Here is a 24,306-nt window from a genome sequence, read left to right on the forward strand (position 1 = left end):
AGCCCAGAGGTGATTTGAAGATGTAAATCTTCAAGGGGCTGGTTTAGCACAGTGGGCTAAACAGCTGGCTTGTAATGCAGAACAATGCTAGCAGCATTGGTTCAATTCCCGTACCGGCCTCCCCGAACAGGCACCGGAATGTAGGGGCTTTTCACAGTAACTTAATTGAAGCCTACTTGTGACAATAAGCGATTATTACTATTATATTATTATAAATGGATGTGGTTGGCTCAACTTAATCCAGCAAATGATCTTTGGTTATGAAAAATGCCGATCCTCTTTTAAAATTCTTTCACAGGATCTGAGTGCCTGCTAGCCAAGCATTTATTGCCCATCCCTAATTGCCTTTGAGAAGCTGGTGGTGAGCCGCCATCTTGGAAGTGCTGCAGTCCATATGTTGTAGGTACACTCTCAGTGCTGGTAGGAAGGGAGTTCCAGGATTTTGACCCAGCATCTGTGGCAAAACATTGCTAAAATTTCAAATCGGGACGGTGTATGGCTTGAAAGGGAACTTGCAAGTGGACTTGCAAGTGGATACTGCCCTTGTCCTTGGTCAGGGTTCGGAAGGAGCTGCCAAAAGAGTCTTGGTGAGTTACTGCAGTGCATCTCGTAGGTGGTGCACAGGGCTGCAACTGTGCATTGCTGTTGGAAGTGGTGAATGGGGTGACAATCAAACCGACTAATTTGTCCTGGATAGTGTTGAGCTTCTTGAATTTTGTTGGAGCTGCACTCATCCAGGCAAATGGAAATTTATAGTTAACGCCATGTGTGCATTAAATTCCTTGACCTCAGTACAGATATACACAGAATGGAATTCTCCACATGTTGGACAGAAACAAGCGAATAAAATCCCGACCGGAGCGTTTCCAGACCTGCAAAGACCAGTTTGATCTAATAGTGACCTGTGAGGAGCGAGTATACGATCAGGTGCTTGAAGGTAAAAAGGTCATCCCTTGTGTTCGCCATCCCTTTGACCTAGCTGCTTGTGAAAGGTGGTTTGCTGATGCCCCATGTTATGATTTCCCAGATCTGAACTCGAGGGAACAGGAGACATTCCAGTCAGTGCATGTCATAAACGTGGACATTCAGGATAATCATGAAGAAGCCACAATCGGAGCTTTCCTCATTTGTGAACTGTGCCAACGTGTAAGTGTTTGCACTTTTTGTGTATTGGGAGGACTGGGAAAGCGTATGAAACCGTGCACAGCACTGAATAACATCCCACCTTGAATCCAAATGGGATCTCCTGTTATCCAGACAAATGTTTGCAGGTGAATGTATCCATTTTCTGAACACTACTGCGTTTTGTTCACATTGCAATACAGGTTGTTGTGGAAGAAGTTTGCATAGTCACTGTCACCTGATGGGAGTGGTGAATATGGAACATGCTTTGCAACTCATTACCTTCTGTGTGCTACAGGAGGCTAATGTGGTTGGAGTGGGGAACAATCTATATAAATTGAGCTCTTTTTGATTGGAAGACTGGCCAGTGTCAATTCTAATTACTATTCGGATGTTCAAAATGAGGATTTTCTGTATCAGGCTCCATCTTGTCACAGCTCTGCCACTTCTGCAGGAGTATCCCTGGCAAAATTGGATTAGATGTATACAAGTTTGATTGCTGGGGGAAGCAGTTAATATATCATTGGTGCTTAAATATTGAAGTGACTCCATATATAATTTTTTTCTTCTAAAATGACTATTCCTCTTGGACATTTGGCAGTTTGGATGGATTCTATACAGCAACATTTAACATAAGGTTATAAATACTTGATTTATAATCAGAGTGTGGGGTGTAGTCCCAACACCCCAAAATCTCGGAAGCTGCAAGTGCTGGGGAGTCTAATGCTGAAATTTTGTGGAACGGTAGGATTAAAGTCTATAACCGTGGAGCAAGATTCATTGAGTAGAAAGTATCCAAACACCCAAATGATGTTCGTGGTGTGCAGTAACCCCCAGAAGGGAACCGTTCTTGAGTACAATCCACTGCAGAGGACAATATTTTACATCCCTACTAAGCATTCACCTCCATTTCCAGCTGAGCTCATTCCCTGCTGGCTTCACAGTGGTGCACAAAATGTGGATCTTTGACACTTGATTGCTTGTTGTGCTTTTGGATAAACTCCTGCACCATCAATTGGAAATCTAACCACTACATGGAAGGGAAGAAATGTCACTCAGTTATCGGACATCTTGGAATTCACTTCTTTCTTGGAGCAGGGCTGTGGGCCTTTTGTTCCTTAGAACCTGCTCCACCATTCAATGAGATCATGGCTGATCTACCTCATTTGCACCTCCCCACATCTCTTATCATCTTAGTATCGCAAAATTCCAGCAATCTCTGTCTTGGATATCTACAACAACTGAGCATGGACTGCTCCCTAGGATAGAGCATTCCAAAGTTCCCCAACCTTCTGCATGAAGACGTTTCTCCTCATCTCAGTCCTTTATTCTGTGACTGTAACTCCTAGTTCTAGACTGCCCAATCAGGGAAAACATCCAGCGTCTTCTCTATTGATCCCTTAAATTTGTTTAACGTTTCAATGAGATTACATCTCATGCTCCTAATTTTCAGGGAATATAATCCAAGTGCACTCAGTCTGTCCTTCAGAGGACCACTCCCTCAGTCTAGTGAACCTCCACTGTGGTCATTCCAAGGCTAACCTATCTGTCCTTGGGTAAAGAGATTAAAACTACACAGTACACCAGATGTGGTCTCACCAAAGCTCTACGCAAATTGCAGTAAGACTTCTTCACTCTTTTACTTCAATCCATTTTTAATAAAGGCTAGCATACCCGTTTCTTCGCTAATTGCTTACTGAACCTGTATATTGACTTTTGTGATTCATGGGCAAGGACACTAAGATCTCTGAATACCAGCATTCCCAGTCATTCCATTAAAAAAAACAATTCTGCTTTTCTATTTTCCTTCCAAAGTAGATAACTTTACACGTCCACACATTATATCCCACCTGCTGTGTTCTTTGGCCATTCAATTAACCTATCTACATCCCTTGACCACCTCTCTGCGTCCTTCTCGCAACTTATTTTCCCCCCACAAGTTTGTATCATCAGCAAACTTAGATTCATTAGTCAGCCCCTTGTCTAGGTCATTCTTGTTGATTGTAAACCGCTGAAACCCAAGAACTGACCTTCGTAATACCTCCCACAACCTGAAAGTGGCCTGCTTATTCCGACTCTATTTTCTGCCTGTTAGTCAAACCTCAGTTTGTGTTAATATTTGGACCCAGTAGTTTCAGCCTAACTTTGTCTGATATTAGAGATCAAATGCTATGGAAATGCTTTTTGACAATCCAATACTTGGCATCCACTGGTGTCCCCCTTTACCTATCCTGCTCATTACGACTCTCAAAAACGCAACAGATTTGTCAAACACAATTTCCCGTTCATAAATTTGTCGATGTTGCCTAATCGTATGGTTTTCTAGCGCCCTCTTACATTTCCGTAATAGTAGACCCTGATGTTTTTCCTATTACTGATATCGGACACCTAACGTTCCCTGCTTTCCCTCTTCAATTAAAAGAAAACCGTGCATTTATTTAGAGCTTTTCATGACCACCAACTGTCTCAAAATACCTTCCAGCCAATTAAGTAGTTTTGAACTACTTAAGTAATTTTGAATATTGCCACAGTAATGTATGAAACACGGCAGCCCGCATGTTTGCGTAGCAACCTTATGAGGGCAGCACGGTAGCATGGTGGTTAGCATAAATGCTTCACAGCTCCAGGGTCCCAGGTTCGATTCCCGGCTGGGTCAATGTCTGTGCGGAGTCTGCACGTCCTCCCCGTGTGTGCGTGGGTTTCCTCCGGGTGCTCCGGTTTCCTCCCACAGTCCAAAGATGTGCGGGTTAGGTGGATTGGCCATGCTAAATTGCCCGTAGTGTCCTAAAAAGTAAGGGGGGGGGGTTGTTGGGTTACGGGTATAGGGTGGATACGTGGGTTTGAGTAGGGTGATCATTGCTTGGCACAACATCGAGGGCCGAAGGGCCTGTTCTATGCTGTACTGTTCTATGTTCTAACCTCCTGCAAATGGCAATGGAATAGTGATCCCAGCTGACCTTTTTTTGATGTTGATTTCAGGGGTGCATATTGGCCAGGGCACATGATATGTACCTCCCCTGCTCTTCAAAATAGGGCCATGGTCTTTTTTTGGTACACGCAAGAGGGCAGTTTGAGCTTCAGTTTAACATTTCCTCTGAAAGACTAGACGCCCAATAGTGCAGCACCCCCTCCGTACTACACATCAGGTCATGGAGTGGGACTCGAACCCAGAACCTTCCTCAGCTGAGAGTGTGAGCTGTGGGGTTATGTTTGCTGGAAGGGGAACTTCTCATCCCTCAGCGTTACTGACCCTGATCTTGCTGCAAGCTCTGGATGAGTGCGACTGAAACCCATTGCTATGAGATGGGACAGAGGCCCATCTCAAGAGGTGTGATTCTCCTTTTACGACTGTGGGGAAACACTTGGCTTTGGTATATGCTTGCCTGGATGAGTGCAGCTTCAACAACACTTAAGAAGCTCACCTGATTGGCACCTCTTCCACATACATTCATACCCTCCACCACTGAAGCACAGTAGCAGCCGTGTGTACCATCTAAAAGATGCATTGCAGGAACTCCAGGCTCCTTGGGCAGCACCTTCCAAAACCCATGACGACTGCCATCTAGAAGGACAAGGGCAGCAGATACCTGAGAACACCACCATCTGCAAGTTCCCCTCCAAGCCACTCACCATCCCGACTTAGAAATATATCGGCGATCCTTTACTGTTGCTGGTCAAAATCCTGGAACTCTTTCCCTAATAGAACACTGGGAGTACTTAAACCACATGGACTGCAACGGTTTGAGAAGGCAGCTCACCACCACCTTCTCGAGGGCAATTATGGATGGGCAACAAATGCTGCCTAATCTGCGATGCCCACATCACAAAAATTTATTAGAAAAAAAATCCCCTTTGCCTGCTCGCATTTTGAGAAGTCCAACAGAGGACTGCATTGGACCCTGCATGGAGCTAAACCCCCCCCCCCCCCCCCCCCCCCCCCCCCCCCCCCACCTCTGGCACTTGTCCACAGCAGCCCAGTGCTTCAGCAATTAAATGGACCCTATTTAGAACATGGTACTTGATTTAATGTATGAGTGATGCATTATCTCAATATTTCACTTTTGACTTATTTATAATCAGTATGGCACAGACTTGAGTGGTGAGTTGAGGCTCTTAACTACTACATTGATGTAATTTTACACAATCTGATTGCCCCCCCTCAGACTGTGGCTTGGTTAGATTGTTTTCCTATCTGTGGAAGAAAAATCTCTGTCACTGCTCTTTTTGAAACTTGGAGGAATTAACTTGTGTTATTGATATTTTACACTCTTAAAATGTTGCTGTGTTTCTTTAAATGTTTTATGGGGTTGAGTGGAGAAAGGGGAGGTGGCACTGGTCAGGTCATCAGGCACCAGATTTTGGGATGAAAATAGTAGGGGGTTGAGATTGCTGCTGGAAGCAGGGCCGGGCCTTTGACCTTCCCTGGAATTGAAACCGGGTCCCTGGTGCTGTGAGGCAGCAGTGCTAACCACCATGCCACCTTGCTGTCCTTAAAAACTTCAGTTGAACCAATTTTCATTTGGGTGGAGATTGGACAATGAGCTAGCATTGCCCTGGTATCATTTCCTAAATGGGACCAAATCCTTTTCTCCTCTTGCCCCTTGTCTTCCCATCTGTCTCTCTTTCCTTTTGGCTCCCAGTCCTGTGCTAAATGTTGACTTTGTTTTCCCCCCCCCATGTTGGATATGTTTAGATTCAGCGAACCGAGGACATGGAGAATGAGATTGACGAGCTGATCCAGGAACTGGAGGAGAAGAGTGGCCGGACTTTCCTTCACACTATCTGCTTCTATTGAGGGGCGGGGCGGTGGGCTCTGCAGTGCTAATCTGTATATAATTTATAGTCTATTTTAAGTTTGAATCGCTGTCGGCGCTGGTCCTGTAATATGTCCCAAATGAATCTCTCTTGTAGAACCGAGTCTCCATCTGACGATGGCGCAAAGTGTATCGAACATGAAGCTTCATTAAAAAAAACCCTCTTGTTCAGAGACCAGCCCCCTTGTGTGTTTATTTCTCCAATTGTCTCACATTTTCTGTTTTATTTTTTTTAAAGGCATTTTTTTCTGGGGGAGGGAGGGCGAGGAGGAGAAGGGGGAAAAATCACCCAGGATGTGGGATCAAAGTTAAATGGGGGGGGGGGGGGGAAGGGATGTGGTACTGAATACAAATGGACAGCAACACATATACACACACACCCAGCCCAGCCTGACAGAGCTGCAATGTCAGCAACAGGCGCGGCTATAGAGCCCCCCCTGAGGGGGTGGGGGGAGATTCTTCCAGCGTGACCGGGGTTGTGCTGCCTCAACCCCCTCCCCTAGTGTCCGGGCTCTCCTACACCCACCCCGCCACTTCCCTCTCCCCACCCACCCACCCCCAAGCCCTGCCTCTGAATTATTTATCGACCGTGGGGCGGATCAATTTGTAACTGCGGCAGGAAGCGGAGCCTCGGCAGCAATGTGGCGCATGTGAGGGGGGTGGTGGGCTGCCCAAGACTCTGTGTGTGTGTGTGTGAGGGAGGGGGCAGGCTGGGTGGATGGGAGGGGGGCTGGCACAGGAAGGTACCAGTTTGCGGGAGGACTGGCCACGCTCTCCCGGGACCCAGAGCAGGGGAGAGCGGCCAGGGAGTGAGCGGTGCCCGAGGACAGGCTGCACCCGGACAGGAGGAAGCGGACACTGCGATTTATGCTCCTCACCGCCAACACCATGATCTTCATGTTCGTGGGGACGTCCATGGTGATGGTAAGGAGGCCGGCCGGCGGGCCGCCTGCTGCATGCTGTGTGTTGCGGTAATTTGCATGAGGCTGGCGGCGGCGGCCAGTCTTTCTGACCAGTCCCGCCCGGCTGGTGCTGCTCGCTGCCCAGACCCCCCTCACCCGCTCTGCCTTTGCTTGTCGGCTCTTTACAGGCGATAGCTTGCATCGTGGATATGAACGCTCTGCTCGACCGATTCCACAATTATATCCTCCCGCATTTACGAGGTGAAGACCGGGTCTGTCACTGCAACTGTGGAAGGTAAGTACTCCCTCCCCCCACCCCCTCAGTGCGTCCACCACACCCTCAGTGTGTGCCCCACCTCCTCTGTGTCCACCTCCTCACTGTCCACAACCCCACTCTGTGTCCCCCACCCCCTCATTGAGTCCCCCACCCCCTCATTGAGTTCCCCCACCCTCTTCTGTGTCCACTAGCTCCCCCACCTCCTCACTGTGTCCCCCACCCCTCACTGTGTCCGCCTCCCCGACCCCCTTCTTGTCCACCCCACACCCTCACTATGTCCCCCACATCCTCATTGTGTCCACAACCCCACCTTGTGGGCACTAGCCGCCCCACCTGTACACTGTTCCCAACAGTCCCCCATCCACTCACTGCCCACCAGCTCATCCACCCCCTCGCTGTGTCCACCAGACCCACACACCCTCACTGTGTCCACCAGCTCCCCCACTCCCTCACTGTGTCCACCATCGCCCCCACTCCATCCCCCCCATCACTGTGTCGACCTCTGCCACCCCCTCACTGGGTCGACCACCCCACCATGCCATCGTGCCGACCTCCCTCAGCCCCTCACTGCACCAACCAACCCCTCACCATGCCGACCTCCCCCACCCCCTCACCGCGCCAACCACCCCCTCATCGTTCCGACCTCCTGTCACCGTGTCAACCTCTTCCCCCCCCCCCCCCCCCACCCAATCACTGTGCCGACCTCCCAACACCGGATCGACCCCCCCCCCCCCCCCCCCACACTCTGTCACTGGGTCGACCTCCCCCCACCCCTCACCGTGTCCACCACCATTATCAGTGTCAGCATTGCCAAATCACTCCATTTTTGTGATAATGGAACTTGACAGAACTCTACCCCAACCTCTTCGCACTGCCCACCCACCCTCTCTGCTCCCCACCCACCCTCTTTGCTCCCCACCCCCCCTCTCTGCTCCCACTCGCTGCTCCCCACCCCCCTCTCTATTCCCCCTCTCTGCTCCCACCCTCTCTCCTGTGTCTTTAGACTGTCCTGTTTCCCTACCCTACTCTGCTTTCTATCCCCTCCTACCTCTCCGACTGGCATTGCTCTCATCACACCCCTTACCCCCCCCCCCCCCCCCCCCCCCATCATGTCACCCCTCCACAACCACCCATCACCACGCCCTCCCTCTATCTCCCATCCCCTCTTAACCCTCCCCACGCTCTCCACACACAAACCCTCTGTCCATCCCATTCCGCTAGTCGCCTGTCTGCTCTCCCAGCCCCTCTCTTGCGACTCTAATTCTCTCTCAATCTCTTTCAGGCACCACATTCACTATGTCATTCCCTACGATGCCGATCAGTCTGTGGTCGATTCCTCAGAAAATTACTTTGTGACGGACAATGTGACAAAGCAGGAGATTGACCTGATGCTGGGCCTGCTCCTGGGCTTCTGTATCAGCTGGTTCCTGGTGTGGATGGATGGTGTCCTTCACTGCGTCGTCAGGGCCTGGAGGACAAGCCGGCGTTATGGTGAGTGGATCCATCAACAACACTGCCGGTTCCTGAGGAAGGGCATGAGGTTCTGGTGGGCAAGAGGACGAGGCTTTTGGATGTGGGTTGGTCTGTGCCCAAAGGTTGACCCTTTCCAGTTCCATTGTTGCATTAACCCTATTTCTCAACCCCTCCCACCCCCCCTCACTGGACGCTGGGGGTATGTTGATCCAAAAATCTGATTTGAACAGATTCTGGGATTCGATTCCAGTAAACACTTGAAAATCTGTGACTGGGTTGTCCTGATCCTGTCCAATTTATCCAGATCCTGTGTTGGGTTCAACTGGATTGGACTGAGCGAGTGACTCAGATGGTGAATCTGGTATGGGTGAATGATGGGTGCACTGAATCCAGATTGAATGAGGGACCCAGGCACCGGGTGCAATGAATATGGATTGAACGAATGCCATGGGGTGCTAGAATCATGACAGTACAGAAGGCCACCGGCCCAACGAGTCTGAACGACCCCCACCCTATCCCCGTAACTCAACTACCCCACCTAACCCTTTAGCCACTAAGGGCAGTTTAGCATGGCCAATTCACCTAATGTGCAGATTGTTGGACTGTGGGAAGAAACTGGAGCATCCGGAGGAAACCCATGCAGATGCTGGAAGAACATGCAAACTCCACACAGGCCATCGCCCAAGGCTAGAGTTGAACCTGGGTCCTGACGGCATGAGGCAGAGGTGCTAACCACTCTGCCACCGTGCTGTCACAGGTTGCAGTGAATCCAGATTGAGCAAGTGGCATGGGCCCTGGGTGCAGTGATTCTGGATTGAGCAAGTGTTACAGGCACTGAGTGCAGTGAATTAGAAGTGCCATGGGTATGGGATGCAGTGAATCCAAATTGAACGAGTGGCTCGGGCACTGGATGCAGTGAATCAGTTTTGAGCGAGTGACATGGACACTGGGTGCAGTGAATCCGGAGTAAATGAGTGATTCGGACACTGGGTGCATTGAACCTGGATTGAGTGAGTGGCATGGGCACTGGATGCAGGGAATCCAGATTGATCAGTTGGTATGGGCACTGGATGCAGTGAGTCTGGACTGAATGAGTGACTAAGGCACTGGGTGCAGTGAATCTCGATTTGGTGAGTTGCATGGGCACTGCCTGCACTGAATCGTATTCAGTGAGTGGCATGGGCACTGGATGCGGTGAATCCGATTGGTCGAGTGGCTCAGGTACTGGGTGCAGTGAATCCAGATTGAGTGAGTGGCATGGGCACTAGGTGCAGTGAATAGGCATTGATCAAATGGCAAGGGCACTGGGTGCAGTGAATACGGATTGTTCGAGGGCATGGGTACATGATGCATTGAATCTGGATTGAGTGCTTGGCACAGGAACTGGATGCACTGAATCCAGATTGAGTCCAGTGAATCCAGACTGATCAAGTGGCATGGGCATTGGATGCAGTGAATCCAGATTGAGTGTCATGGGTACTGGATGCAGTGAATCCGGATTGAGTCCTTGGCATGGACATTTAGTGCAGCGAATCCAGATTTTTTTTTTCTTTTGTTTTATAAATTTAGAGTAGCCAATTATTTTTCTCTTCCAATTTATGGGCAATTTAGCATGGCAAATCCACCTAACCAGCATGTCTTTGGGTTGTGGGGGTGAAATCCCTGCAGACATGGGGAGAATGTGCAAACTCCACACGGACAGTGACCCAGGGCCGGGATTCCAGCCCGGGTCCTCAGCACCACAGTCCCAGTGCTAACCACTGCACAGCATGCTGCCCCCACCGTGAATCCAGATTGATCGAGTGGCATGGGCATTGGTTGCAGTGAGTCCAGTTGAGTGTTTGGCATTGGCACTGATTAGAGTGAATCTGGATTGATCGAGTGCATGGGCACTGGATGCAGTGAATCTGGATTGAATGCTTGGCATAGGCACTGGATGCTGTGAATCCAGATTGAGTGCTTGGTTCGGGCACTGATTGTAGGAATCCGGATTGGTCGAGTGCATGGACACTAGATGCATGAATCGGATTGAGTGCTTGGCATGGGCACTGGTTGCAGTGAATCCAAATTGAGTGAATGGAATGGCCACTGGGTGCCGTGAATCCAAATGGCATAGGCGCTGGGTTGAGCGGGTGGCGTAGACACTGGGTGCAGTGAATCCGGATTGATCAAGCGGAATGGACACTGGATGCAGTGAATCCGGATTGAGTGCTTGGCATGGGCATTGGGTGTAGTGAATCCAGATTGATCAAGTGGCATGGGCACTGGTTGCAGTGAATCCAGTTGAGTGAATAGCATGGCACTGGATTCAGTGAATCCGAATTGAGTGAATGGCCCGGGCACTGGATGCATTGAATCCAGATTGAGTGCTTGGCATAGGCATTGGATGCAGTGAATCCAGATTGATCAAGTGGCATGGGCACTGGTTGCAGTGAATCCAGTTGAGTGAATGGCACGGGCACTGGATGCAGTGAATTCGGATTGATCGAGTGCATGGGCACTGAATGCAGTGATTCTCAATTGAGTGAATGACACTGGCACTGGATGCATTGAATCCAGATTGAGTGCTTGGAATGGGCACTGGGTACAGTGAATCCAGATTGATCGAGGGGCTGGGTATGAGGCTGGGTTTAGCTGTGTAAACAAATATACACGGATACATTTATACCTCTCTCAGCTGCTGCTTCACCCCCTTTTTCAGATAACTCCTGGTCTTGGATCCCAAGGTTATGCAATCTGAAGGATTTCAGGAGGCGCTCCCACCGGCAATATGAGGACTCCGCAGGGAACATGGTGCATATCAAACAGAAACTGTATCACAACGGGCACCCGAGCCCACGACACCTGTAACCTTCAACCGGCAGAAGGCTGGGACTCAAAACCAGGAGCCTGTGGAGACTCCGTTCCGTTTTCAAACCGGATCAAAAACAAACACTGCTCCAAACGATGAGATGGTGGCTGTCCTAAGCAGCCGGAGTGACCTGTACGTTCTGTAAATACCCTGGGTTCCTGCCCAAAGCGGCTGCTTCTCTGTAATCTTTTCTTATTTGAGTACATAGACCAAGAGATGCTCGGAGATGACTCACTGGTAATCTGGTTTTAACTTCTTTGCGATCCATCCCATCACGTTAATATTTGTTGACAGACTCCATTCCCTGCCTCTACACACTGACCTCCTTCCGACCGGTAAACCAGAATCGGTGCAATTTGATTAACTAAATGGGGCTCCTGTCTCGTTCAGTGGCCGCTTTTTAAGACTCACAGTTTGTGGATGAAATGCAGACGTCCTGAATGATTGCATCGGCATGAGCAAGTGTTGGCCCCGGGGTCACTGTAGAGCAAGAGGATCCATGTCTGGCGTCAGGGTTAGGTGTTTATTCCACTCTTATCAGTTTAGGCTCTAAAATGGACCCCCCTCCCTCCCCCGCAATGTTTACGTTCTGAGACAGACATGAGGAATCTTTTTATTTGAAAGTGGGAACGTTTAAATCTGAAATTGCTCTGGCTTGGAGCAGTGCAAGTGGACATGCATCATCGGGCAAAGGGGGTTTGAGGCCCAAAATCAGGTCACAGACCCCATCCATTCAAGCAAGTCAGAAATGTGCTGTTTTGCAGGATGTTGCCCAAGGACAAGTGTAAGAAATGTAATAGTCTACAGTACTCAGTACAACCCACCATCATTAAAAATATAAATTCCCATGGCTCTTCCTTTATTGAAGTTTAATATCGCAACAGAAGGAACTGGACATTTTTAATAAATTTGTAATTTTTTTGTGTAGTTAAAAGTGAGGACTGTTAAATTGCCTCTTCCCCCTCCCTCCCTCCCTTTGTCCTGCGCAAGAATCGTCTCTGTACAAACCCCCTTGAACTGGAAGGTTGGTAGAAGCCAGTCCCGCTACAGTCGTTGTCGCTGTACAGACGAGTCAAAGCTGGATTATGTACCTAATAGAGAGCTGGGCTCTTGAGGCCAGTAGGTGAAATTGGTTAGTAATACAAGAGCAAACTGGGCTGGAAAACACCACACGGTCCATCTGTGCTGTCCCGTAACTAATAACCTTGAATTGCCCACTTCCCCATAGGAAAGTACCATGAATGTCCAGAGAGCCAGTTGCGCATGTCTCCAGTGCTGTCAGCTCTTGGGTACCTGAACAATTCTGACTGGTGTGTGAGCGATCAGGTAAATAGGGGTACATGAGCGGTTCCAATGCCTGTTAATTGTTAACTCCTTTCTCACTAGTGCTGATTTGTTATCTTGTGGAAATGTGTGTGAAATGTGTAAGGATGAGGTGGGCTGAAGGCACAAAACGCATAAAAATATGGAACAGGTGAATGTGAAACATGTCAGAGAAAAAAAAAATTAAAAGTAATTTTGATGTTGATTTGTGTAAGGATTAGATTTTTTTTCCTGTGTGCCAGATCTCCAGCCAGTGCTTTCTGGGATGGATGACGATTATCCCAGGAAATTTATGAAGCCCTCAAAGAGTTGATGAATAGAATGGAAATGGCTAATGTGACAAGAATTGGTAACTGGGGCTCCATAAACAGAACTGTACCTGGTAAGTGGGGCCCCCACCAGTAGAACATAACGTGGTAACTGGGGCTCCACCAACACAACCATACCTGGTAAGTGGGGCCCCACTGGCAGAACTGTACGTGGTAACTGGGGCTCCACCAGCACAACCATACCTGGTAACTGGGGCCCCACTGGCAGAACTGTACGTGGTAACTGGGGCCCCACTGGCAGAACTGTACGTGGCAACTGGGGCTCCACCAGCACAACCATACCTGGTAACTGGGGCCCTACTGGCAGAACTGTACGTGGCAACGGGCTCCACCAGCACAACCATACCTGGTGAACTGGAGTCCCAGCAGCAGAACCATACCTAGTAACTGGGGCTCCACCAGCAGAACCTTCATTGGGCCCCACCAGCAGAACCATACCTGGTAACTGGGGCCCCACCAGCAGAACCATACCTGGTAACTGGGGCCCCACCAGCAGAACCATACCTGGTGAACTGGGGCCCCACCAGCAGAACCATACCTGGTAACTGGGGCCCCACCAGCAGAACCATACCTGGTGAACTGGGGCCCCACCAGCAGAACCTTCATTGGGCCCCACCAGCAGAACCATACCTGGTGAACTGGGGCCCCACCAGCAGAACTGTACCTGGTAACTGGGGCCCCATTTGCAAAACCATATCTGCTAATCAAAATTCCATTAGTTAAATCTCAACAACTGGAACATTGATACTAGCCATATGGAACAGTTCCTACATGATATAGCTCAATAAATGGCGATTATTGTAGATTTAGTACGGGCAGGTCTTCCCTATTCAATTTGATAGATTATTTTACGGGCTGATACCAAATTATTTCCGAAATTACATTGAAACTACAATATGGAAATAGTCTACTTGACCCAACCAGCAGTCCCCGTTGAAGCTTATGCCTTACATGGACAGTGGTCCTAAACATACGTGTTATACATCTTCCATTATCCCCCTTTCCTACAACCAGCGACCTAATCTATTCTTACGTGTTGACAAGGGCTGTTTAATTCACTAACACCTGCAATCTTTAAAACCTCTGTATAATATCCGTACTAATGAGCATGAAGCTACCAGATTGTTTTTGAAGCCCATCGGATTGACTAATGTCCCCTATTTAAAACATCATTTTAATTTGGAGTACCCAATTCATTTTTTCCAATTAAGGGGCAATTTAGCGGGGCCAATCCACCTAGCTTGCACATCTTAGGGTTGTGGGGGTGAGACCCACGCAGACACGGGGAGAATGTGCAAACTCCACACGGAGAGTGACCCAGAGCCAGGATCCAACCCAGGTCCTCGGTGCCATGAGACAGACTAATGTCTTCTAGGCCAGGAAACTCCATTATCCTTACCCTGTCTGGTTTGTGTGTGACTCCAGGTCCAGAGCAATCTGGTCGCCTTTGAGCTACCAGAGTTCAGCCACTCCATTGAGTTCAAGAAGTGGGTTCACCCTGACCACCAAGGGCACTTGGGGATGGGCAATAAATGCTGGCCTTGCCTGAAATGCCCACATCCCATAAACAAATAATTTTTCTTCAATATGAACGGTTCTAATGCTTTCTCCAAGCTCTTTGTATTTAAAATTATATCTATGTCTAAACTTGTTTAGTTTCTCAGTCTGACTGAGTGTACGATATGAACCGGGATTAATAGGGAATATTCTTAAGGGAATAAAGTTGCACTCAGAGAAGAATTGAAGGATGTTCTGTGCTGGGATCCACCCTCCTAATTCCTTGTTTGACATGAATGCCCGAGGATTATTGTCCCGCTGAAGGATCATCACAAGAGTGAGTCACGTTCAGTACAAGGTAACACACCACAGGGCTGTGATGGAATTTGTACAGTGGGAAAATTAATGAGACCCAGGTACTGTGAGTTGATTGGTGGTTCGACCATCTCTGTAAGCAGTGTGAGAGGGCAGTAAACCAGGTACCCAATGGGGTAATAACTGATGAGTGCGTTCAAAAACCCTTTATGAGGCCATGCTGAAACCGGACAACCTGCAATTGCAATACTGAGTTGTAGCTTTGCCCTGCCTGCAAATGGGGTGCTGGGTATAGATTTGATTGCTGTGTCAATAGAGGGCCATCTGGACCTTGGAAACAATGCAGATGGGAACAGAAGAATGAATTTTAACGAATGACTTGTTAAGTTTGAGCTCTTTAGCCTGGCAGAAGGCACCTTTTAGAATTTCATTAGCTCCGCGATGGAATAGAGAGAAAGTAAACTTGGCACAATACCCTTAGGGACAGGAGCAACCTAACAAGGCGACTGGCACATGGTCAGGATTCCGGAAGGTGATTGAGATAAGGACTCACTTCATTTTGAAAGGGCTGCAGAGGTGACATGGCAGGGCTGTTATTTGGGATCAAACAAACTCTTCAGGTTTCAATGAAAGCCTTGAGAAGTTTTAATGTATCTTTTTGATGCCAACCAACTTGCTGTGTATTTCCAGTCTTTTCGTGTCTACAATGTTTAAAATTGCTCCTTTTTTGTTGTAAAGTCAATAACAACGACAGCTTGCTTGTGTTTTGAGTGGAACCAGCAATCGGGTTGGTACGGACAATTTGCTTCGCTTATTATGGGTTTACCAGATCTGTAGTAGCTGGTATCTCCGGAGGGAGGTAAAAGTGAAGGCCCCAGTCGGTCGATTTGTTCCGAAGTTGGAGCTCGTTCGCTGCTTGCGGATGAGATTAAATGGAAGTTATTCAAACATCAAATTAAATGTGTCCTGTTGGCTGATTAAAATGACTGAGTCGTAACGAAAGGAAGATTGTCACGTCTATCGACACCGAGTCTCTTGGTTTGCAATGTGCCTACTTTGTGAGAGTTCTTGTACATTATCCAAACACTTCCCCATTGTGATTAATATCAACTCTTCCATTTGTGTAGCAAAGTAACTGGCCCTTTATGTCTAGCATGACTATCCCTATGTGTAATGTCGCTGCCATTTGTGTTCAGCGAGTATAATATGACTGCATTTGGTGCATATATTTTATTCCTGATGATTCACTCAAATCTGCATTAAGCAATGTAAATTACAGGAAGGAGTTGGTGCTAAGGTTGAATTATCAGATAATTAGAGCTGATAGTAATTGGAATCAGTAATGCTTCAGCCTATCTTTAGCTGTCTCAGCTGCAAGCTTTGGAATTTGCTGCCAAACCTCTCCACACCCGAGCTCCTTTAAACAAATACCTCTTTAACCAAGCTGTTAATCACCCCTCCTAATGTTTTGTTCTTTGCTCAGCATCCATTTTTGCCTAATCTCTCTTATGTGAAGGGCCTTGTGTCTTTAATGTCACCCCTCTACTGTGTTATAATATAATCCGTCCCCATTTCTATATTTAATAAACCTGTGTATGGAAACATAATCGCACTTACCTTTCACATGTAATAGAACCCTCTCCCTTTGTACACATGACAACCCTTCTTGGCGTCCAATGTGAGGCCTACTCCCTTGTGTGTCTGTCATGTTAACCCACCCCAGTCCTTCATTTATGCTCGCTAGTTTTGGATTGATCCTGCAAGAGGAAGCACCTGCTTTACATCTGCCCTATCAAATGCTTTCATAATCTTCAGGTTTCCTGTCAGACCAATTCCTCAGCCTTCTCTCTGGTGTAGAGAGCCACAGCCTCCGTGTGAGCTAGTTCCTCCGCAACTTCTCATTTGTTGCACTGTTTGTCCAACGTCCCATACTGGATGAGGTGAAATGTGCTCCAGCTAAATACCGGGAAGACTGAATCCTTTGTCTTCACCTCCTGCCATAAACTCTGTTGCCTAGCCCTTGACTCCATCCTTCTCCCCGGCCACTACAAGAGGCCGAACCAGGCTTTTCGCAATGTCGCCATCCTAGTTCACCCTGCGATCAGCTTCCGACGTGTTCCATCACTAAGGCTGCCTTTTTCAACCTCCATAACATTGCCAGACTCCACTCTGCCTCATCACCTCTGCTGCCCATATTCTAACTCACATCAAGTCCACCGTCCTTGTGCTAGTTGACCTCCATTGGCTCCCCCTCAGCTTTAAATCTTGCTCACCTTCTTGTTTTCAAGTATCTCCCTGGCTTTGCCGCTTCCTCTCTCTGTGAGATTTCTGTGTTTTTCCAATTCTGGGCTTTTTCACCCACTCGCTGATTTAAAGAAAATGTAACATATATCGTAAGTTACAATATAAACAATTTGGGAAACAAACTTCCCAACACAGTATACAGTTTGTACAAATTTTCCTCCTTTTCTGCGCGCCCCCCGCCCCCACGACAAACAACTCCTCAAACACGGTCATGAACAGCCCCCACCTTGGCTCGAAACCCTCCACTGAATCCCTTAACTCGTATTTGATCTTTTCCAGCCAAAGAAAATCATACACATCCCCCAGCCAGGGCACTACCCCGGTGGCGACGCCGACTGCCACTTCAGTACGATTCGTCGCCAGGCAATCAGAGAGGCGAAGGCCACAACATCGGCCTTCCTCCCCTCCATCAGCTCCGGCTTCTCCAATGTCCCAAATATCGGCACCAAAGGATCCGGCTCATCCTCCTCCCCCACTATCCTTGCTAGTGCCGCGAACACTCCCGCCCAGAATCTCTCCAACATTTCGCAGCCCGTAGCAAATGTGCGTGATGCGCTGGTCCCCACCCACACTTCTCACACTCGTCTGCTGTGTCATATGTACCCTCTGTACGATCTTGAACTGATATCAGGCTCATCCTTGCGCATGAGGAGGTCGCATTTAACCTTTGTCGTCTCTCACTCCATACTCCCCAGTTTATCTCCCCTTCCAGCTCCCCTTCCCAGTTCTCCTTAATCTTCGCCACCTGCTCACCTCCCTGTTCTCCCAGCCACCTGAATATGCCTCCCATCTTTCCCTCCCCTTCCACATCCAGAAGCAATAGTAGCTCCAGCAGGGTGTACCTCAGCAACCTGGGGAACTCTTTACAAACCTTCCTGCAGTTACCTAAACGCACTTTCTTTCGGGAGCTCTACCCTTTCTTTCAATTCATCTATACTGGCAAACCCTTCTTCCAGGTACAGATCCCTCACCTTAACCAGCCCCACTTCTTCTCTCCACTTCCTATATGTGCCATCTATCCCCGGCTCAGAACCATGATTTTCACACAATGGCATTAACACCGACATCCCCTCTATCCGAAAGTGCCTCCTCAGTTGGTTGAGATCTTCACCATGGACTGCACCACTGGGCTTCCCGAGTATCTGCTTAGCACCATCCTAACCCATTCTACCCCCTCTCCTTCCCACCATCACCTCACCTTCTCCACGTTCGCCGCCCAATAGTAATGTAGCAGGTTCGGCAACGCCAACCCTCCCTGCTGCTCTGCCTCTATAACAGAGACCTTGGCACCTTCCCTGCCTATACAAAGTCCAAAATAATTGTGTCCAGTTTCTGAAAGAAGACCTTGGGTATAAAGATTGGGAGAGTCTGGATTTTTTTTTCTTTTAATTTAAAAAAATAAATTTAGAGTACCCAATTCATTTTTTTCCGATTAAGGGGCAGTTTAGCGTGGCCAATCCACCTACCCTGCACATCTTTGGGTTGTGGGGACGAAACCCACCCAAACACTGGGAGAATGTACAAACTCCACACTGACAGTGACCCAGAGCCAGGATCGAACCTGGGACCTCGGGGCCCTGAGGCAGCTGTGCTAACCACTGCACCACCATGCTGCCCAAGGGAGTGTCTGTAATATGAACAGGAACCTCGGCAACATTTTCATCTTCACTTGATTATGCTGCCTGTTTTCCCTAGGCAGCGGTGTAGATGGAGTCAATGGATGGGAGGCAGGTTTGTGTGATGGACTGGGCTGTGTTCACGACTCTCTGAAGTTTCTTGCGGTCTTGGGCTGAGCAGTTGCCATACCAGGCTGTGGTGCAGCCCGATAGGATGCTTTCTATAGTGCATCTGTAAAACTTGGTGAGAGATAATGTGGACATGCCGAATTTCCTTAATTTCCTGAGGAAGTATAGACGCTGTTGTGCTTTCTTGGTGGTAGCGTCAACTTGCACTAGCCCCTCCCCCTCCGCCATCCTCCCACTGGCTGCTGCGCCACAGGTCTCTTCCAACTCCTTGACAAGTACTTCACCTTCTGCCGGGTTTGGTAACCAGCAGACATACCACTCCCAGGGGGATCTTCTCCTCTGACCTTCAGCTACACTTTTCTGTCGAAGTTGCACCCGATTTCGGGTTCAAGCAGAAGCTTCTCTGTGTATACCACTCACACCATGGCCGCCAGCGGAAGTCTTCACCCACCACTGATGGCTGTGACTTCAGAAGTCTGGGTCCGAAGTTCTGGAAATTCTTCCCTAAATCTCTCCACCTCTTTCCTCTAAAAGGTTTCTTAAACCTACCCCTTTGACCAAACTTTCGTTCACCTTTCCTGATATCTCCTAACGTGGCCTCTGTCTGAAATGTTGTTCTATAGTGATCCTGTGAAGCACCTTGGGGTGTTTTGCTAGGTTAGAGGCACTCTATAAATGCAACCTTTGTCGTTGTTTAACTAAGGTTCTAAACAAGCGCAATGTGACTTCTGTACCTTTTGAAATCCATCTCCTTTAGAAATGAATCCCATTGCTTGATTTTCTTTTTATGATCTTAAATTATTACAGAGCTATTTTGGTAATGTGTACCCCTGGGTCTGGGTGCCCCTCACCCAAAAGGTGACATCTACCTATGTTCAAATGTATTTGCCAATAACCCTTCTGCAAGCCGATAAATAGCCTCCTTTTATTTTGTCACATTCTTCCCCAATATTAATTAGACCCCCCCCCAAATTTGGTGTTATCTGCAAATTTTGGAATTGCAATTTCACTTCCCAAGTCCAAATCATTTATGTAAATGGAGAACAGCATTTATCACTGTGGAACACCATTTCACACCTATTGCCAGTCTGAGCATCTACCGCTAGACCCCCCCCTACTGTTTGCTGTTTTATAACCAGTTTGTTATCCATTCCTCTACTTGCTCTCTGATTCCACATACTCTAACCCTATTCGTGAATCTACCTTATCAAAGGCCTTTTGGAAATCAAAATATGTCACACTACCCCTGTTAAATGTATGCCACCACAGTATCGGAGAACCATACGCTGCTCTCCCCTTTTCAGGGTGGGAGTGGGGGGCGGTGGAAAGAGAGACCTGACTGGTGGTGATTTAATGTGCGGTCACCACACCTCAGGCGAGGGGCAAGGTTGAGAAGGTTGCTTCATGAAACACAGAATCCCTACAGTGCAGAAGTTCACTTGGCCCATTGAGTCTGCATCAACCCTCGGAAAGAGCACTCTACCTAGGTCCACTCCCCTCCCACCCACCACACCCTATCCCGATAACCCTGTAACATAACCCGCATACTCCTGGACACAAAGGGGCAATTTAGCATAGCCAATCCACTGAACCTGCACATGATAACCTCGGTAGCCGCAACTGGAATTGAACCCATGTTGTTGGCATCACTCCGCATCACGAACCAGCTGTCCAGCCAACCAACCTAACTTTTAAAAATTAATTTACGGGATGTGGGCTTCGCTGGTTAGAGCAGCATTTATTGCCCACCTCTGGTTGGCCTTTGGAAGATGGTGGTGAGTTGCCTTCTTGAACTGCTGCTGTCCCTGGAGTAGGTGCCCCCACAGTGCTCTAAGGGCAGGAGTTCCAGGATTTTGACCCAGTGACAGTGAAGGAACGGCGATATATTTCCAAGTCAGGGTGGTGAGTGACTTGAAGGGGAACTTCCAGGTGGTGGGGTTCCCAGGTATCTGCTGCTCTTGTCCTACTGGATGGTAGAGGTCATGGGTGTGGTAGTTGCTGTCTAGGGAACCTTGGTGAGTTCTTGCAGTGCATCTTGTAGATGGTACAGGTGTCTGCCACTGTCCTTCGGTGATGGAGAGTCTGACCCCCACCTACCCTGTAAACTGTTTCTGTTACCTCATCAAAGGGATCAGAAAGGTTTGTCAAGCATCAATATCGATTGATCAAAAGAGCTCTTCCCCTCTTTGAGCAATGTGACACTCTCCTTTGTCAATTATATGACCTTAGTGACCTTTGAGTACAAATGTAACCCCTTCCCCTTTGTGTATAACACAATCTTTCTGCTTTATATGGAATGTGATCCAATTTGTATCTGTAATCTCTCCATTTAGCACTTAAATGTCACCATCAATATGTGTAATGCAATTCCTCTTTTAATTTGTGACATCTTGAATGTATATTATGGCCACTCCCAGGTTCACTGTTCTTTGTGGGAGTTGGTCTGTTTGTGTGTCAGGAGGAAGTTTGTTTTGTTACCTGTGTGGTAGGTAACATGTGCTACTCAATCCAGTTACAGCAGAGGCTTCCGGAAGAAGGCTCGAAGTCGCCCAGATGTTTATGTAAGGTTTATTGAGTAACAGAACTTAACAACTGCGTGAGTTCTTACTTTAAGAACTGTACTAGTAGAAAGGTTACAACTTTTACATACAACTAGGCCTGACCACACCAGCAGCCCTGACCTAAATCTCTGCTTCTGCTCTCCTCACAGTCGAATCAGCCAAAGAGCCTGGAGGGCTGCTTGCTTCTCCTTTTATACCCCCCAGTGCTGCCCCCTAGTGATCTTTCCATTTTCCATCAACCCCTTCTGCATATACCCATGTAAAGATCACTACAGAGTTCTCTCCTGTTTTTTTTTATTCTGTTAAAAAATCCTGAAAAGGATTTTCTGAGTTTGGTTTGAGATAGAATCAGAACCATGACTTTTAGTCCGAATACCTTGATAAGTAGTTATTAATTTTGTGGCTGCTACTCTTGTTCACAGTATTTTAAAGTTTCAGATGATAAGTGGGAGGAGCCCTGATGGAAGCTGCAGTTTGAGGTGTAAAATGAGAGGGGAGGTTGGGGTGGGGAACCCCAAAATCTAACGTGCTTTTGCTAATCCTGTGTGAGAACACACCCCTGTTGTTTTATATAATATTCCTGTTACATATTTTCATTTTTAGATAAATCTATGGAACACTGAATCTGTGGAGGTGTTTACTGATACACCTGGGGATGATCCGATGTTTATGGGCCACAAGGTGTTGGGACATCATGTTTAGGCTCCAGGTCAGAGCTGTGCCCGTTTTCTGGAGAACTTCAGTCGAAGCAGATCGTAATTTTTCAAAAGACTTTTGAACACTTTGTTTCCACAGAATAGGAATGCAGGACTCTTAACCCGGCTAGTGTGAAATGCCTCAATAGAAAGGGTAATTAGTGCAATTTGAACTCCTATTTATGTCAATGGTAATGTGATGTGGAGATGCCGGCGTCATCGGCATATAAGGACACCCTATGCTCTATTCCCCCCCCCCCACTTTTCCTTTCTATATCCCCGAACGTCTTAATGCGATGGCCAACGGCTCAATCGCGAGTGCAAACAGCAGGGGGGAACATAGGACATCCCTGCCTCGTCCCACGGTGGAGAGAAAAGTATCTCGAGCTGATGTTGTTTGTGCGGACACTTGCCCTCGGCTCCAATATAGTAGCTTTACCCAGTTCACAAATCTTGGTCCAATCCCAAACCGCTCCAGAACTGCCATCAAGTACCCCCATTCTACCTGGTCGAACGCCTTCTCAGCGTCCAATGCCACAACCACCTGTTTCCTTCCCCTCTGCCGGTGCCATAACAACGTTCAATACCCTTCTAACATTTGAAAAGAGCTGCCTCCTTCTCACGAACCCCGTCTGATCTTCACCTATCACCTTCGGGAGGCACTCCTCCAGCCTACCTGCCAGTACCTTCGCCAATACTTTTGTGTCGACATTCAGAAGTGATATGGGCCTATACGACCCACACTCCGTCCGATCCTTATCTTATTTTAGCAACAGGGAAATCGATGCCTGCCCCAAGGTTTGTGGCAGCACTCCCTTCCCTATCGCCTCTTCAAACATCCCCACCATCAGGGGTGCCAGCTTATCCTTGAATTTTTTTATAATATTCCACCGGAAACCCATCCGGCCCTGCCACCTTCCCTGACTGCATCCTCCCAATCGCATCCTTTATCTCCTGCTCCACTATAGCTCCTTCTAATGTAGCCCAGTCCCCCACCCCTAACCTCGGGTACTCCAACCCATCTAGAAATTCCTGCATCACACAGTCTCCCCCAGCTGGCTCTGAACTGTACAACCTCTCATAAAATTACTCAAAAACCTTGTTAATCAGATCCAGAGCCACCACCAACTTCCCTGCCCTATCCCTCACCTGAACCATTTAGGTGAACTATTGCTGGTACTTTAATTGTAAAAGATCATGTTGTTTAGTGAGGGAAGTCTACAAAATTCCAATGGAGACTTCTCTTGAAATTAGATTAGGCTTCAAAACAAATCTAATTTTTCATCTCAGTTGAAATAGCTCAACGTTAAGCACAAGATGTGTATCAGACAGTAACCAGCTCCTGTATAGAGCTGTTGGGTAGAAGTTAGTCACCCTGCGTAAATGAGTCGCCCATTCAAAGTTCCCCAGTGCGTGGTTGTTCTATTAAGCCATATTTATTTTCCTCCTAATTCTCCTGAATATACAAAGTGTCTGGTGCTGTACCCAAGTGGCCATTCTTGATGTGTGAGCTCAGACAGCAAGTGTCAGCAGGTATTCACTGAGCCTTTTCTTGTCATCACCTGCCAAGTGAGCACATACAGCTTCACTGAATAGTGTTGAGGAGCAAGCACTGATTTTCTCATCCTTAACTCAAGGACATTGAGGAACCCCTCACTGAGACCATCTGGTCTGCACGGCTCAGATATGTGAAGTTTCACTTATAAATAGAAATGAAAGTTATAATTATTACAGCACCGAGAATAATCCCGACTGTAAAGGTTTACAACGCTGGTAGTTTTATTTTAATCCCAGTGGAGTAATTAAACCACAATTGGTCCAAATCCATTTAAACCACAGAATGCAGCAAGGAGCAATTATGTCTCCAGTGAGATAGAACAACTATTGCTCGCGTCCTTTAACCAGCGAATGAAAGACAAAATCATTTTTAAAAACGAATTCTGGTTTCTTGAAGAATACCGAGGTTGTTTCACATCCTCTAATTAGCTATCAAGATTCATAGGTGCTGCATCGTTTATTCCATTTTTTAATACATTGATGCCACTCAAACGTGGTTGATGTTTAAGGCGTACTGTTTCAATAATCATGTATTCAGAGC

General features: G+C 47.7%; 2 protein-coding genes across 2 annotated transcripts in view; both read left to right on the plus strand.

The window, feature by feature from the left end:
• Positions 1 to 6,111, plus strand: part of ssu72 (SSU72 homolog, RNA polymerase II CTD phosphatase) — a 125,346-nt gene extending 119,235 nt beyond the window's left edge. The window contains exons 3-5 of the mRNA XM_038821538.1: positions 798 to 937; positions 1,028 to 1,146; positions 5,816 to 6,111. Coding sequence (XP_038677466.1) covers positions 798 to 937; positions 1,028 to 1,146; positions 5,816 to 5,917 — 361 coding nt within the window. The 3' untranslated portion in view covers positions 5,918 to 6,111. The remainder of the gene's footprint in view (positions 1 to 797; positions 938 to 1,027; positions 1,147 to 5,815) is intronic.
• A 527-nt stretch (positions 6,112 to 6,638) lies between these two features.
• Positions 6,639 to 12,967, plus strand: tmem240b (transmembrane protein 240b). Its single transcript, XM_038773236.1, has 4 exons — positions 6,639 to 6,860; positions 7,027 to 7,133; positions 8,398 to 8,606; positions 11,290 to 12,967. The coding sequence occupies exons 1-4, from the start codon at positions 6,804 to 6,806 to the stop codon at positions 11,436 to 11,438; spliced, it is 522 nt and encodes a 173-aa protein (XP_038629164.1). The 5' UTR covers positions 6,639 to 6,803; the 3' UTR covers positions 11,439 to 12,967.
• The last annotated feature ends 11,339 nt before the right edge of the window (positions 12,968 to 24,306 follow it).

Source organism: Scyliorhinus canicula, chromosome 16 (assembly GCF_902713615.1).
Source record: "Scyliorhinus canicula chromosome 16, sScyCan1.1, whole genome shotgun sequence".
In the NCBI taxonomy this organism is placed as follows: Eukaryota; Metazoa; Chordata; class Chondrichthyes; order Carcharhiniformes; family Scyliorhinidae; genus Scyliorhinus; species Scyliorhinus canicula.